This window comes from Rhineura floridana, chromosome 2 (genome assembly GCF_030035675.1).
Source record: "Rhineura floridana isolate rRhiFlo1 chromosome 2, rRhiFlo1.hap2, whole genome shotgun sequence".
Lineage (NCBI taxonomy): Eukaryota > Metazoa > Chordata > Lepidosauria > Squamata > Rhineuridae > Rhineura > Rhineura floridana.
In genome coordinates this window covers 227,990,399-228,008,289 of record NC_084481.1, presented here as the reverse complement: position 1 = coordinate 228,008,289, position 17,891 = coordinate 227,990,399, and the positions used below count along the sequence as shown (strand labels likewise).

Sequence of the window (17,891 nt, the reverse complement as noted above, 5' to 3'; positions counted from 1 at the left end):
TTGGGGCCACCCTCCCACAGAGCCAGGCCTTGAACCTTATTGCTGCTGACCCCCTAATGCTTGATTTGCATTAGGCCAACATTCCTCTGTTAAGTTTTCGCCCAGGTCAACTGAAGAAGTTTAAATTCCACAATAAACTATGTATTTTTTGCAAGATGATTTAGCATATCTTAAAAGTCTATAAAAATATCCTCCTGATACAACTTAATCAAACATAATCCAGGTCCAGAGGTCTACTTATTTAAAATGTTATTTATCTATGTATTTTTTATTTTATTTATATCCTGCCCCTCCTCCCAGCAGGAGCCCAGGGCGGCAAACAGAAGTGCTAAAAACACTTTAAAACATCATAAAAACAGACCTTAAAATACACCAAAACTAAACATTAAAAACATTTTTTTTGTAAAAAAGCTTTTAAAACATCTTTTAAAAAGGGTTAAAAAACATACTGTTTTTAAAAAATAAACATATTAAAAAGCAATTCCAACACAGACGCAGACTGGGATAAGGTCTCAACTTAAAAGGCTTGTCGAAAGAGGAAAGTCTTCAAAAGGCGCCGAAAAGATAGCAGAGATGGTGCCTGCCTAATATTCAAAGGGAGGGAATTCCACAGGGTTGGTGCCGCCACACTAAAGGTCCGCTTCCTATGTTGTGCATAACGGACCTCCTGATAAGATGGTATCTGCAGGAGGCCCTCACCTGCAGAGCGCAGTTTTGTTTGAGGAGGGAAGGAAGGAACTCTTTGGTAGGTTTCAGTGTATGCCTTCTGCAGTCCTTAAAAGCAGGTTAGCGAAGGTGCCATGCAGTTGAAGCTCCTACTGTTGGAGATCAGGTGAGGTCAAGGATCTTCCATCTGTTCATCGCCACAAAGTATTTTGGTCAATGTGTCAAAAGATGGATTTCTTTTTCTTCCCTTGACTCCCTTTTTTCTTTTTCTTTTTTACTTTTTAACAAGATTTTTGAGAAGAATTGCCACCTTCTTAATGGTACCACCAGATGAAGCTCGAGCCAGATGTGGTTCAGTTATTTTGGCTTGACTCTTCTATGTTTCTTCTTTGTCGTGGTTAACAAATACTTATAAAAGCTAAAATCGGAAACTGGCATCATTGAAATTTAAATTAGATATGTAACTGGCAGTAATTATTGTTTTCATTGAGTTGACTCAGGATTTGTTGTTGTTGCTGTTTAAACATATTAGCTGTTTGTGACACAAAAATGTCCCAAAGCAACTTAAAATAAATTTAAAAACATAAGTAAAAAATGCATTTAGCTGCATTCACTCAAAAAACACATGCAATTCGTGAACAAAGCACCACCACGAAAAAGAGTGTGTGGCACCACACTCATTCAGTTGTTTTTTATTGATTCATGTCTCACTAATTTTGTTTTTATTTCTCATTTTTATTTCTTATGGTGCCCATCTTCAGTTTAAATCTAAACTGAACTAAAACCCTGTTCAGCCACAACATTCACTGTATGGCTTTAAAGGGAAGGGAGTTAGATGGCCTAATGGTCTTACTCTGTATAAGGCAGCTTCCTCTATTCCTGCGACTTTGCTCAGGTCAACTGCTGGAGGGGGACATCGTTTTATCCGATGCATAGAACATAGACACATTAACACTGGCAATCATTCATGGCCGAGTAAGATTGTCTTTCAGGGTAAGGTCTTTAACAGTGGCTTCGTAAGTGACTGTGGAGGCCAATTCTGGATCCACACAGCCTCCCACAGTGAGGACATAGGTTTCCAGATGGAAGATGGCTGCGATGAGGATTTGCTTGACGTGCCTTCCACTTCGCTCGTTTGTCTCTTTTGCCCTGTATTCGTGCTTCTTCAAAGTCCATAGCACCTTTGATAATAGCCAACCTCCATTTGAGAGTTCATGGGCCAAGGCTTCCCGGTTCTCGATGTTCATGTTACATTTTTTTAGATTCGCTTTAAGAACATCTTTAAACCTCTTTTGCTGTCCACCAATATTCCATTTTTCACCCTTAAGTTGGGAGTAAAGTAGCTGCTTTGGAAGACGGTGATCAGGCATTCGAACATCATGGCCGGTCCAGCGAAGTTGATGTTGAAGGATCATTGTTTCAACACTGGTAGCCTTTGCTTCTTCCCCCTTGAACTGAGTCAGATCATTTGTCCATCCAGCTCAGTATTGCCTACACTGACTGACAGCAGCTCTCTGGGGTTTCAGGCAGGGCACATTCCCAGCCCTACGTGGAGATGTCACCAGGGATTGAACCTGGGACCTTCAGCATGCAAGGCAGATGTTCTACCACTGAGCTACAGCCCTTCCCCAAATACACCAGCTGCTCATGATGGCTTGTGCCATCCCATCCCATCTGCCATGTCGCTGATAAGCTGATAAGTGCACATTGTAAAGAGCCATGGCCTCCTCCTGGGTTTCAGTGCCTTGACCTATAAAATGACAGCATTTGCTGCAGGCCATTCAGTTGTTGTGTGGAACTGTTGAACGAGGACTGTAAAGTTCTTTGCCCAGCCTGAATTTTGTTGGTAGTTTATAAGAATTGGCTTTCTGGTTCAAACTAATGTCCTTTTAATTCAACATTCTGTTTCCAACATGGTAGTTGTGATCTAGGTGATCACAAGTAGGCCGTGAAGGCAAGGGTCTTTCTCCTGTTTGTATCCAGCATCTGAAATTCAGAGATATACTGCCTTTGTACATGGAGGTTTCTTTCAGCTATCTGTCCCTCTATTTCCAAAGCCAAAACTACACCACTCATGCATAACAGCAGGCTCAGGGTAAGCTTGAGGTTTGCAGATACTAAAAAAAAAAAAGCTTAAGGAGAAACCCCCGCCCCCAAGAGCAGGAGTCAAAATAAACCCCATAAGAACTCATTGGCATAGAAGGTTGGGGGAGTGAGAGAAAGAGAACAGATAACCGAATGGGAGGCGGAAGTGGAACAGAGTAGCTAAAAAGGAAGGAAAAGATAGATACATGGATGTGAAAAGGGTAGATAGAACCATCTTCTCTGGAGAGATCATTTCCTGGTTTACAATGAGAAGCTCTTTAAAAATGTCCCAAGGGATAGAAGTGAGAGTAGCCAATAGACATCAACAGAAAAATTAAATATTTTAAAGTAGATTGGATTGGGCACAAGTTGAACGCGCACCCCAGAATGGAGTGAGGCCCCTCCAAAACTGCCCAGCCTGGGCTAAACAGACATAGTCAGGGAGAGGATGGAAGAAGTGGCTGGGACCCTATACAAAAAACAGGGTTCAGAACCCCCACTTGTCATGACTAAAAAGTAGACACAGGTAGATGTTCCTTGCATGCATTTGTCTTAATTCTTTTCTTTTCTTTTAAAACCATCTAAGCTAGTGGCCATAGAGGGGCCACCAAGAAACTCACGGAAGCCAGCAAAAGAAGCACTATGGCCATTTTGCAATTTACTTGCATTTTGTTTTTAATGCACACTTCTGTAGATTGCACAAACTTCCTGCTTGGATGGGTACAGTTTCCTTTAAAAAGAAACTGTGGAGGTGGGGGACCTCTTTTTCAAAAGCACATTTGGTTCTAATATTGCAGCATGTGGCAACGATAAATATTATGCAAACCTTCAAAGAGAAGTTGAGAATGCAAGTTTGCCCTCTCCCTGTTGTGTGTTTGAGTTTTATATCTTCTGTGCTGCAGTGTGGAGCCCTGATGGTTTTGTTGCTCCTGAGTTAAGGATTGAGAGGGGGGGGCTAGATAATAAAGAACATTAAATAAAAACAGAGGTGAGACTTCCTGTCTTCAAAATGGCAGTGGCGGTTCATGAGTGCGGGAGGCAAACCAGACCTTTGAAAATGAAGGTTTGGTGAGGAGGAGAGGGGAGTGAGGGTTTTAACTATGGTATCAAAGTTTGGAATTGGGGCAAGGTGGTGGTGGAATGGTTCAGAGCAGAACAAAACCTTTGTGTGCTATCTGTTTAAAGAGTGGGGAACCTTTGGCCCTCCAGATGTTGCTGAACTGCAACTCCCATCATCCCTAGCCATTGGCCATGCTTGATGGGGCTGATGGGAGTTGCAGCTTGTGATGCGTCCTTCCCTGGCTCTCCCTGTCAGGTTCCTACCTGCTCGTGGTTACTGCCTGTCTCTAGGCACCACCAGGGACTCCACCAGTCCGGACCGCACTCTCTTATGATTTACCTATCCCCGCTCTAGCACAGATCTCAACAGATCCCCCTGCTAGGCAACCACCAGTAACGTCCCAATACTAGTATTCCCAGAGGCTCTGAATACTGGTATTGTTATTCTCTTCACCGCTGCCACCATTTGTTACAGTTCCCCTTTAGCCTTGGTCATTACCTTACCCTCCCTTCTGGTCTGTGAAACCCCAGCCAAGGATCAGGCCTTTGGTAAACCAAATTAAGTATTTATTACAGATAACAAAGCTAACAAGATTAACAAGATTTCTTCTTAAGGCACATAAGCATATGGTTTTACTCAATACTAATCCGAACTCCACCTCCCTCCTGGTAAACAACTCTCTAAACCCCACCAAGCAATCCACTCTTTCTCTTCTCCCCCCAGATTCCACAATTCACCACCTCACATTCCCCCAGATTTACCTGTCATCCTTTCATTTATACTGTCAGCCATTTTAAACATTCAGCCAATCATCAAGCATTCTATTGCCCATTCACTCCCCCTCCTCTTTCACTACTTACCATGTATACTCTAAACAACCAGCACTTACCATATATACACTAATATATAGGAACATCACATTTCCCCCCCCTTAAACAACTGCAGAGTATTATTCCTGTTCCAGGATTTATACGTCGCGTTAACAAATAAAAGTCTCTATGGGGAAAATGTCTTTCTTTGTTCCTCTGTCTGGTCACGTCACTGCAGTCCCAGCCACTTGCCTGGAAAGTCCATCGGCCAGTACATTGTCCTTGAACTGGAAGTCCACTTGAGGACCACCTCTGCAGCATAGTGTTATGGTTTTTCATAGTCTGCAACCATAACAAGGCCCGATGATCCGTAGTCACTGTGAATCTTCGTCCCCACACGTATGGGCGCAACTTGTTCAGTCCCCACACGACCGCTAGGCACTCCTTCTGGACCGACGAATAGTTTTTCCCCCTCGGCGTCAGCTTGCGACTCAGATACGCCACTGGATGTCTGGTGCCTTCTCTCTCCTGCAGCAAGACGACTCCCAGCGCGAGGTCCGACGCATCTGTAGCCACGATGAATGGTTTCTCATAGTCTGGTGCTATTAATATGGGTCCTTGGCACAAGGCTTGCTTCAGTAGATCAAAAGCCTTCTGACATTCATCCGTCCATACCACACGCTCATAACACTTCTTCTTGGTCAATTCATGCAAGGGGGTTGCTATTTCCCCAAAATTTCTCACAAACTTCCTATAAAAACCAGCCACACCCAGAAATGCCCTTACTTGTTTTTTGGTTAAGGGGATCGGCCACGCTTGTATTGCCTCCACCTTGCTCCATAAGGGGGTGATTTTCCCACTCCCCACCTTATGTCCTAAATGGATTACTTCCTTTAGTCCAAACTGGCATTTCTTAGCTTTTATTGTGAGGCCTGCTTTTCTTAAGGCCTCCAATACTGTTGTCAGGTGTTGGACATGCTCAGGCACCGACTTGCTAAAATTGGCCACGTCATCGATATAGGCCACTGCAAAATCTGACATGCCTCGCAACACAGTATTGATTAGCCTCTGAAATGAACTTGGTGAGTTTCTTAGTCCCATGGGTAAGGTCACAAACTCATATAACCCATCTGGTGTACTGAAGGCAGTTTTGGCTCTGGATTGCTCGTCTAGTTCCATTTGCCAAAATCCTTTACAGAGATCTAGTATAGAGATAATGGTTGCTGCCCCCAATAACTCTAACATTGCATCTACCCTAGGCATAGGATACGCATCTGGGACAGTAATTTTATTGATTAGCCGATAATCAATGCAAAACCTGGTCGTTCCATCTTTTTTCAGAACCAGGACAATACTTGAGGCCCAGGGACTGATGGATTCCCTGATCACTCCTAATTCCAGCATCTCTTCCACCTCCTTTTTGATCTCATTCAAAACTTTCCCATTCACACGGTACGGAACAGATCTGATTGGGGCATGATCTCCAGTATCAATGGAATGTATAACTATACTGGTTCGGCCAGGTTTGTTGCTAAAGAGATTCCTATAGGTTTTCAAAACTCTCAGAATCTCCTCTTTTACTTCCTCCTTCACCTCCTCTGACCATTCCACTTGATCTATCTACCCCTCCTTTGTCTTTGCTTTCCTGTACCAAATCTGGAAGTTCAGGCCCACTTCCCTCAGGGAATAAGGTAACTTGCAACACCTTTGCATCCCTGGTATGGTAAGGCGTTAACATATTTACATGAACCACTTTGCTTTTCTTTAATTGGTCTGTGGTGATTACATATGTCACTGTGTCAAGCCTTTCTCTGATGGTATATGGTCCTTCCCAGTTAGCCTGTAATTTGTCATGTTTCCTGGGTATGAACGCCATAACCATATCTCCCACATCATACACACGTTCTCTGGCTGTTCTGTCATACCAGTAACTTTGCTTCTCCTGTGCATGACTCAAATTCTCTTTCACTACTTCCATCATTGATGTTAATTTATTGCGGAATCCCAATACAAAATCTACTACAGAAGTTTTGTACTCTCCCAGAGTTCCTTCCCATGAATTTTTTAGCAGTTCCAAAGGTCCCCTCACTTTTCTAGTAAACATTAGTTCAAAGGGTGAGAAGCCTGTTGACTCCTGAGGGACTTCTCTGTATGCAAATAAGAAACATCCCAACCGTTCATCTCAGTCTTGTGGGTGATCTTGAACATAGCTTCTTATCATGCCCTTCAAAACGCCATTGAATCTCTCAGTTAGCCCATTAGTGGCAGGATGGTAAGTAGTGGTCTTTAGATGTTTTAGACCACAACATTTCCACATACATTGCATCACTTCTCCCATGAATACACTGCCTTGATCTGTCAGCACTTCATGAGGGAAACCCAGCCTCATAAAGATTTTTAATAAAGCCTCTGCCACTACAGGGGCTTCTACAGATCTCAGTGCTTCTGCGTCTGGGTACCTGGTGGCAAAATCCACCACCACCACTAGATATTTCTTGCCATGCCTTGTGGGTTTGGAAAAAGGGCCCACCAAATCTATTCCCACTCTATAAAAGGGTTGTCCAATTATAGGAAGGGGCTTTAAGGGTGCCTTGGTCTTTACTCCACTCTTTCCCACCTTTTGGCATATTCCACAAGATAGACAATGTTGTTTTACATCCTTGGAGATATTTGGCCAATAATAATGTGCAGCCAATCTCCTCTTGGTCTTTTTTATTCCCAGATGTCCTGCACATGGGACATCGTGGGCTACCTCTAGCAATCTGGTTCTGTATTTGCTAGGTACTATCAATTGCTTCACTGGTTCACATTCATCCTTTCTCTCAGCAGGCATCCACAGTCCACATAAAATCCCATTCTCACACACAACTTGACTCCTCAGCTTGTCAGTGAAAGGAATCTGTTGGGTCAGGGCTTGTTCCTTTACCTGCTTCAAACTGATATCTTTATGCAGCTCTTCCCTGAATTGCTCTGCTTCTTCCCCAGAGACCACTTGATACAGTTTGTCTTCTTCAGCAGGCCTGCTAGTGGTTGCTATGGTGACCTGAGGCTGGTTAACAGATTCCACCCTGTTTGTTTCAGCCCCCCTTAATATGGCTTCTTTTTCTCTGCCAATTTGCTGTCTGGTCACTACATAGATCTTTCCTTGGGCGCCCATTACATCCCTTCCCAGTATTACTGGTTCTTGTTGCTGGGCATTAATGCCTACTTTATATCGGCCCTCTCGGCCTCTCCAAGTCATTTCCACCAGGGCCACAGGCAAACTTTCTGGTTGACCTCTCACTCCTTGGATAGTCACAGTTTCCTGAGGTAATATTACCTCAGATTTTATTAAATCTGGCCTCAGTAATGTCTGAGCGGCACCAGTATCAAGCAATGCCCAATAATTTGCCCCTTGTACTCTCACTTCCTCTCTCAGACTTGAATCAAGGTCTGTTACTTCTGTCCAGTTTATCTGGCAAAACTGAACCTTTTTCGCTGTTTCTAAAGCCTTGGGCTCTGTTTTCACTGCCCTTGTCTGAGCAGGATTACTAATGGGGTTGGCAACCTCACATTGAAAACGTAGGTGCCCCGGTCTACCACAGTTGTAGCATAATTTCTCCTCACTTTTAGGGTACACAGATCCACTCTGGGGTGTCCTGTGCCCTTCAGATTTTAATGGAGGACTCACTCTCTGTGGTACCACATCCCTTCTGCCAGCAGTATATGGTCTGGGTTTAAACTCTCTTGATGTTTTCCCCACCCAGCCAGTTCTATTGGAGGCGAAGTGATCCGCCATCTCTGCGGCCTCCTGCACAGATGTAGGGGAACGGTCTTTGACCAGGAGCCTTATTTCTGGTGGTAACTGATGGTATAATTGATCCAGTATCATGAGGCTTTTCACCTCTTCCACTGACTGAGCTTTGGCACTACTCATCCACTTTCCAAATATATCCATCAACTTTGCTCCCAGTTCCACAAAAGACCTCCCTGTCTGTATCTGGCAATTTCTGAAAAGCTTTCTAAAATAATCAGGCCCCAGTCTGAATCTTTTAAACACTGCTTCTTTGAATTCAGCGTATGTGACGGGCTTGTCTGAGGGGAAATATTGGTATACCTCAGCCAATTCCCCTTTAATCAGGTTTGATAAATACTGCATGTATTTATCTTCAGGTAGCCCCCACAACTGAGCTGCTTTTTCAAAGGTGCTGAGGTAAATTTGAGGATCTTGACCAGGCTCATAGACAGCAAAGTCCTTTGGAGTAATTTTTATTTTTGCTCCATCTCTGTCTTTCCTTGTCTCCTCAGAGTGAAATTTCTCTCTATCAAATTTTAACTTTTCTACTTGTAATTCAGCATCCACTGCTCATTGCTTCTCCCTCTCCTCAAACCCCAATCTCATTCTCTCAATTTCCAACTCCCTCTGTTTTTCCTTCTCTGCACCTTCCATCCTCAATCTCTCAGCTTCCAACTCCCGCTGTTTATCTTTTTCCTCAGCCTCCATCCTCAATCTCTCAGCTTCCAACTCTCTCTGTTTTTCCTTCTCTGCACCTTCCATCCTCAACTTCTCTCTCAAGTACTCTATATAAGCGGGATTGCTTAAATATCCTTCTGGGGTCTCTTCTCTGACAGGTTGTTTTTGCTGGGCAGTTGCAAATCCTATAAGTGCTACCCTCAATTCATCTACCCCTTTACCCTCATGAGGTAAATTGAATGTTATGCACTTCTCCACCAGCTCCTCTCTTTTCATTTTTATGTATTCAGCCATGGTGTTTGAGTTCACTCACTCTTTGCCACACACTCTTTGCCAGTCACTCTCACAAGAAATCTTGTTTTGTTATTTCTGTTTGCCACACAACTATTAGGGATTGTCTAGTATTCGTATCTCACTGCTAGAGCCAACACCTGTGACGTAGTCTCCTTTGTCACCACGTGTCTTTGGGACTCTCTTTGGTTCGTATCTGGATTCTCTGTTGTTCGTATCCCACCGCTAACACCACATGTGATGCGTCCTTCCCTGGCTCTCCCTGTCAGGTTCCTACCTGCTCATGGTTACTGCCTGTCTCTAGGCACCACCAGGGACTCCACCAGTCCGACCGCACTCTCTTATGATTTACCTATCCCCGCTCTAGCACAGATCTCAACAGATCCCCCTGCTAGGCAACCACCAGTAACGTCCCAATACTAGTATTCCCAGAGACTCTGAATACTGGTATTGTTATTCTCTTCACCGCTGCCACCATTTGTTACAGTTCCCCTTCAGCCTTGGTCATTACCTTACCCTCCCTTCTGGTCTGTGAAACCCCAGCCAAGGATCAGGCCTTTGGTAAACCAAATTAAGTATTTATTACAGATAACAAAGCTAACAAGATTAACAAGATTTCTTCTTAAGGCACATAAGCATATGGTTTTACTCAATACTAATCCGAACTCCACCTCCCTCCTGGTAAACAACTCTCTAAACCCCACCAAGCAATCCACTCTTTCTCTTCTCCCCCCAGATTCCACAATTCACCACCTCACATTCACCCAGATTTACCTGTCATCCTTTCATTTATACTGTCAGCCATTTTAAACATTCAGCCAATCATCAAGCATTCTATTGCCCATTCACTCCCCCTCCTCTTTCACTACTTACCATGTATACTCTAAACAACCAGCACTTACCATATATACACTAATATATAGGAACATCACACAGCTCAGCAACATTTGGGGGGCCAAAAGTCCCCCCACTCACAGTATAAGTGATGGAGCACTTCCATCATTAGCTGAACCAGTCAAAGTCCACCGGAGGCTGACTTAACATCAGTTATGTGAACAGACCCTCAAGGGCACTGTGCAGTTAGGAAAGACACATCTTCTTGCTTTAGATTTTCTAACAGGTATCACTTCCTTTTTTATGTATTACATTTCTGCCCCACCTCTCCTCCAAAGAGCTCAAGCTGGCAAAAGTGATTTTTCACACTCTACCCCATTTTATTCTCAGAACAACCCTGTGAGGTAGGTTAGGCTGAGAGAAGGTGCCTGGTTCAAGGTGACTCAGTGAGCTTCATGGCTGAGTTGGGATTTTGGACTCTGGTCTCCCACATCCTAGTCGAACACTCTTAACCGCTGCACCACGCTGCCTCTCACTTTCTTGGAGATTGATTGCAACTGAAGATGGAATATTGGATATCTGATTTCAAGAGCAGGGAGATCTGCAGCATATAGTGGCCAAGAGACAGCAAAATGCTGTAAAGGCCTTCCCAGAACGCGTCTCGCTCTTGCTCCTGCTTCAAAGCCCCCCCCCCATCCCTGGGAGGATAATGGTTTATCCACATAATCCTCATTACTGACAGTAACCAATTTTTAAAAACTTGTGTTAACAGCATTTGTGCACATTCATTCTTTCCCTGCTAATTCCCCATGTTTTGTAAACACCATGGGGCAGAGACCTGTCTGTGTTCTCTCTTAAGGCTCCAAGTACACCGGAGTCCAACAATAGCTGGAGGTGGGGGGCAGGTTCCCCATCCCTGACTTAGTCCAGTTGACAAGCCAGATCCTTCTTCCCCTCCCCCCGGGAGTCAAGTTTGATGCCATGCTGGACTACGACCTGGGAGACCAGGGTTCGAATCCCCACACAGCCATGAAGCTCATTGGGTGACCTTGGGCCAGTCCCTGCCTCTCAGCCTCAGAGGGAGGCAATGGTAAACCCCCTCTGAACTTCCCTTACTATGAAAACCCTATTCATAGGGTCGCCATAAGTCGGGATCGACTTGAAGGCAGGCCATTTTTTTTTCCATGCACGATGGAAGACCTGGCCGTCAGCTGGTCATTGGGGCTTGCAAAGTGTAATGCACGGTCTTTCAGAAGTACCGTTTGTTGTTTGGGCTTCAGAAAGATATGAAAGAGGTCTGTGCATGCTACAACAATCTCCTCTCTTAATCAGATTCTGACTTAGGCTCAGTTTGAGAGGGCTGCTTTGGGCCACTGGATTTTTGCAACAACCGTGTTGTTTTCCCCTACAGTTTGCCAAGGCAGTGAAGCATTTTGGGGAGGAGGCTGGCAAGACCCAGCCGGACGACTTCTTTGGGATCTTTGACCAGTTCCTTCAAGCTGTGACCGAAGCCAAGCAGGAGAATGAAAACATGAGGAAAAGGAAAGAGGAAGAAGAGCGACGGGCACGCATGGAAGCACAGGTAGGGTTCACGACGGGCAGCGAGGTGGTGCTGGGCAGCTCATCTCCGGAAAGGGGGCCCCCGGCGCAAGTGGTGCCGCTTTTGCAAATGTGGGAAGCTGTCTCGAACCGAGTTGGGCGGTTGGTACATCTGGCTTCATATTTCCTGTTCTGACCGGCAGGAGCAGTCCAAGGCCTCACCCTGGTGAGATCCTTCCATTGGAAATACCTGTTAGCAGAGCAGCAAAACAGCTGTGTGGCGGAGCTGTGTGTGGACCTTGTTTTGGAGGAGCATGCCCTTCCCCTGGATATAATCACCCTGAGAGTCTGGGCTTCCAAGAAAAGGAAAGGGGGGGAGTTTACATTTATTGTAGGAAATGCATGCTGGGTAGGAAAGATCCCTGCTTCTAGCTAGGGCTAGGAGGAACTGCCCATTTCTGTTCCCTCCATTTCTTATTTTTCCAATCTTAAATTTCTGCATACAAAAAATGTGTTTATTAGGAGAAATTCTCACTAAAATGCTGGATAACTTCCATGAGATTTTTAAAACAAAATAAATCGCTAATTGCTGCAGAAATGAAACCCAGCCATCCTTCAAAATTTGCACTTCTCTGAATTTTGCTCTTCAGTTCTTCAGCCAGTGTACAAAAATGCATATACTAGGTTAACATCTGCATATAACGGCATACACTGATGCAAATGTATTTATTAAATTTGTATCCCTCCCTTTCTCCCAAAAGAAGCCTAGGGTGGCATACAAAATGCATTATGTTTGCAAAAACTATGGCTATATTAGGCTAAATTACATACAAAAAATGTGTATTTTTGCAGAATTGCACATGAAATCCCAGTCTGCATCTGTAATCGAATTGTTTTTTAGGTGATATGCTTTTAAGATGTTTTATCTTTTCTTTGCTGCCCTGCGCTCCCTTTGGGAGGAAGGGTGGGATATAAATTTAATTGAAAAGGATGAAGAAATCTGTACAAATTTTAATGTGGGCTTTTTTTAAAAAAAATTACAAACTGATTCAGAAATGGGGCAAACTGAACTTAAAGACTGGAATCATGAGAAATGGAGAGGGACCAGATCAACAGGTTGCCCTTCTCTAATTTCACAACCCTTGAAATAGCTTTAGCGGCTGCTGTCAGGAAGTGCTGAATCCACCTCAGGTGCTAAGAGCCTCTGTTGAACCATCATCTTCCTCCCTTTCCTCCCACCATTCAGCTCAAAGAACAGCGCGAAAGGGAGCGCAAGGCAAGGAAAGCGAAAGAAAATAGCGAGGAAGGCGGGGAGTTTGATGACCTTGTCTCTGCTTTACGGTCCGGTGAAGTCTTTGACAAAGATCTTTCCAAGCTGAAGCGAAATCGCAAACGCATCACCAACCAGATGGCAGATGGGAGTCGTGAGAGGCCTGTCACAAAACTCACCTTCTGAACTCCATTTTTCCCCAAAGCGTTTCAGGAAAAAAAACTCCAAAACTGACCAATAATCATCTTGGGAAAACTCCAGGTCTTTCTGCCTTTTGCCTTCTCGTTCCAACGGTGGTGCACTCCCCCTCTCCCATTTTGCGTGTGTGCATGTGCACCTCTGAATCGGAGCATTTGTTCACATGTGCTGTATATACAAGTCTGGTTGTATGAATGGAGATCAGAAGTATATGTGCAAACATGCATAGGCACTACTGCCCAGATGCATGTTCCCTTTTCTCTCCATTTGGAGGGGTGGGGGGTGTTCCAAAAAGTAGCTTTTCCGCAGTCTAAGCACAAACATTGGCGAGAGAGGGAAGGGGGCAAGTAGCAGAAACATACTGAGAGATGCTGGATGATGCTACTTAAGCTTCTTGTGAGGTCCTTTCATTTTTATATAAAGGGAGTTGGGAAAAGAGTTTAAGAGTAGGAGAATGGATGACGGAAGGAGTTGCTGTTGTGCTCCATGGTACAATGGCCTTTTGATGTGGATGGACCAGCTTTGGACGACTTATTGCCGTTGAAATGACAAGTGGCGAACAAAGTCTGTTTGCAAACTGCTCTTGTTCATTCTGAACTGCATCGTTTTGTGGGGATGGGGAAGCATTTTGTTTCTGTTTATTTCTCAAAGCTTGAACATCCCTTGTGACAATTGTGCTGGTTCCATTGTATTCTGTAACCCCCTTTTTGGCAACTCCACTTCCTGTTTCAAAGGAGATACGTCTCTCTCTCTCCCAGTGCCTTCGCAGTCCTGCTGAAGATGACCTGAAGGAGCTTCTCATTGCTGTAACAATGTTTATGTAGAATTCACTCACATTCTTGCCTAACACCAATGGGGAATTGGGGGGGGTGTCTCTGTCTTTTTTACTTTATTTTAACGGAACAAAGAGTCTCCATGTTTGTTCTGTTTTGTATCCATTCCCTGTCGGACAGGACACACTGTATTCTCTGTAAGTATCAGTCAGAATTGACTCTGTTCAGGCCAGTTTCATTGTTATGCTCGACTGATGCAGGATACAATTCTGGGAGAGTCTTGAGTGGTTTGGACATACTTGCAGATGTCAGGCACAATCCGGAGAGCCCTTCCCATGCATGGTATAAGTTGGCACATGTATGTAGTTGGGTTTTCAATTCAGCAGTCCCTCTTATATTTTTCTCCCATTCCTGTCAGAGAGACTGCCTTTGAAACCTCTGTCTATTTACAGCTCTCCATGGTGTGCTGGAACAGAAACAGTGAGCATGGATCAGGGAAGGAGAGGCAGACTGGCGGCATGTCTTGTTATGCAGCTTCCTCTCTGAGACTGGGCATGACTGCACATGGAGTCATTTGGGTTTGAGAGTGCTATCCATTTGTACAACCTACTTGCACAGGACTAGTTCCAGGGTCCTCTCGAAAGAGGCGAATCAGGAGCAGGCTTTCATAAGAGGCTCTGCAAGGGCCTGGGGGATTTAGGGACCTAATTTATAGCTCAAGAGTAGGAAGGGAAAGGCCAAGATAATCCTTGTTTCTTGAAAATGTGCTTTGCTGTTCATAGTTCTTGCAAATTTGTAAGCGGAACTACCTGTCAAGATGTCAGTCCAAAATCTTCTAAACCCAGATTGCTCAGGGAGTAATTAATAATTTTTTTAAAAAAACAGTAATACAAAAATAAAAACTTTTTTTTTTTTAAGTTAAAAAAATGCCAATATTATAGCATGGCTTAATGTTCTTAAATTATAGAAAATATAGAGGACTTTTGTTTCTGTTTTGCTTTTATTTATTTGAGGGTTTTCTCTTAAGTGATTTTTATACCATCTTCACTCTATTGGGATCCAAAACTGAAACGGGGATTTGTGGGGTTGGGATTTTTTCTTTCTTTCTTTCCTGTGGAGATTTTGAGTTTGGCCCTGTTGCACTAGACATAGTTGATGCTGTTTGAAATAGGTTTTTTGTTTGTTTTGCTTTTGTCATGTAAAAGATGTTAACTGGTGGGGAATTGGGATGCCGATCCCCCCCCCCTTCCTTCTCCCCCCTCCCTGGTGTGTCCTGAACAGCAAATGTATGGATTTATATTAAACTAGTTTGTACAAAATACAGTGGCTGTTGCAGGGATTCCTAAACCCTGCTGCAACACAAAAGCTGTGAAGATCATGCTGGAGAGTGCTGTCAAAGAGCTCTGTGTGTGTGCGTGTGCAAGTGCTTCCCCCCCTTTTCCATTTTTATCATTTTTTCTTGATTTCAACTTTTGTGAAGGACCCACATGTGCTGATGGCTCTTCAAGTAGCTCGTAAATGGTAAGAATGCAAACACTGATACTCTGAACCTCTGCGGAGTGCAGACATGCAAATGCAGCGATTTGCTTAAAAAGAAAAGAAAAAAATCAAGTTGATTATTACTGTTACTTAAACTAAAGTGCCTCTATTTTATATATATTTTTATTTAGCTGGAAGAAAATTTGGTTGGATATGGTATTAGGGAGCTGACTTTCAAAATGAAAAAAGAAGGGTTCAGACAGGTCAAAGGGTTGCATTAAAATGAACTGAGATTTTTTTTAAAAACACAGAAAACGAAACAGTATGCTCTGAAATTGGAAAGTGTGGTAAGGGTGCTGTCACTTAACAATATTCAGTCTTGTCAAGGGATCTGCCCTGCAGCCTAACATGTTTAGGCGACCATCTAAAAATTCATCAGGGTCCTGATGCGCAGGATTAGTCCTGTAGAAAGGTACCTTTCTTTACCCCCAGGACAACCCCTCATTTCACTGGAGGAAACCAGTTGTATGGAATGTGCATTATGAACTTTTGAGCAACCGCCATGCGGCCCAACAGAGACCACTGTGATGGACTGGGACATCCTGCGGTTCTGCATTGTGAGAATCAAGACTGCTGATTTTGTGTTTCTGATACCCCAATGGTGTCATTCAGAAGTGCATTAAATGCCAGAAAGCCATTTAAACCATTCTTGATTCTTCCCTTCTGTTGCAGCAAGGGGTGCTTTGTGGAGTTCACACTCTGCCACGTACATGGACAGAGCAAAATTGCTTGCTGTAGTTGAACATTGAGCTTCTGGTGGAAACAAGAAGTGATTTGTGCAAGCCTTCCTTCGGATGGTGCTCAGTTTGGTTCGGCTTAATTAAAAGGAAACTGCAGGGCAGCCATACTTCCATCACACAACCAGTTTAACTGTCCCACTGGAACTGAGGTGAGGTCATTCAGGATCTGGCTGTATGAAAGGGGCATCCAAAATGACTGTTGCATCATGAACCTCTTCAGTGGATGACAAGTGTCAATGCTGTGCAAGATGCTATGTATATCAGGCATTGGTTTTGAAAGCCCATCCATAATGGTCACAACTGTTATTACAAAGTTCTCATTTAGACCCAGGGTAGAGTGGGTTCAAGAGTTGAATCCATCATAGTGACCAGTTGCAACACTGGATCACGAAGCTGGCTGCAAAAGCCCTCTGGCATTTGATGCATTTAAGAATCACTCAGCTTGATGTTGACTGAGCCTTGTTTGTGCCGTACAAAATGTTAAAAAGTGTTTAAAACAGTGGCAGCTAGTGACTCCATGTCAGTGAAGTGGTGGAATCCACTCCAGATTTTAGTTTGAACTTTCAAGGTGCTCTTGAAAGTTTTGACTAAAACCTGGAGCAGATTCCACTGCCCCGCTGACATGGAGTCACCAGCCACCATTGTTTCAAAGGTGAGTTTGTGTCTGTTTATGCAACATGGATTGCTGGAACTTCCAGGAATCCATGCTGCACGGATTGCAAACCAGGGGAAGCAGGGCATTGGTGGAAACCTTTCCTTGGGCTTCCAGACCTTTCTTGCTTTGCAACATGCCGTTTTGTTTGAGCTGCACGAGCCATTTCTTTGCATTCTAATTTCCTAATTAATCTATGTGCCGGTAAATTCCATGTGCCATTTGTTGCAAACTACATTTAGACTGGTGCTGGTGGAAGTACCCACTCTATATTTTCATTTCATTTCCTCGTTGTGTCTCTCCTGGGTGTGTAATTCTAAAGTTTTGGGGGTTTTTTTATTCATGCAAAAAAAGTGATAGTTTGTAAACTGAAGTATACTAATGTAGCGTAGTGGTAGCAAACTGTTTAGTGGTTCCTAGATGCAAAGATGTTTTTTAGCTAGCAGGAAATGCTGTGTATGTTACAAGACTGTACATTTTTTAAATAAGAAAAAGACGGCAATATGCAATAAAGAGTGTAAATAACAATTTGAATGTGCTGAATTATTTCTGGAGTGGGTGTGGTTAAGATTTAAAACAGGGTGAGGAACACGCAACCCTCCAGGTGTTGCTGGACTCCAACTCTGATCAGCCCCAGCCAGCATGGCCAATGGTCAGGAGTGATGGTAGTTGTAATCTAGCAACATCGGGAGGGCTACAAGCTCCCCACCCCTGCTCTAGAAAGTATGTGCCTGCGAAAAATTCCCAGTGATCAGTGAAAGCTGGTGGGTGGGAATACACATTCCCACAGCTGATTTGGTTTGGAAAGAGACTGTGTGAGACCTGAAGTTGATTGGAATTTTGAGCTACTTTCAGTAGTATTTAGTTCAATGCTAAAACACGGGCATGACCATCCTCCTCCTACCAACATAAAATGCACCCTTTCCCCTATAAAGCTAAATGTTTGTCCAGTGGATTTAGGCTAGGATCCAAAGAACCATGA

The 17,891-nt window shown here is 43.8% G+C and overlaps 1 protein-coding gene across 1 annotated transcript in view; it reads left to right on the top strand.

Annotated features, from left to right (window-relative positions):
• DAAM1 (dishevelled associated activator of morphogenesis 1) overlaps positions 1-17,437 on the top strand; it is a 243,282-nt gene extending 225,845 nt beyond the window's left edge. Inside the window, exons 24-25 of the mRNA XM_061612446.1 lie at positions 11,610-11,780; positions 12,984-17,437. Coding sequence (XP_061468430.1) covers positions 11,610-11,780; positions 12,984-13,193 — 381 coding nt within the window. The 3' untranslated portion in view covers positions 13,194-17,437. The remainder of the gene's footprint in view (positions 1-11,609; positions 11,781-12,983) is intronic.
• Positions 17,438-17,891: the final 454 nt, after the last annotated feature.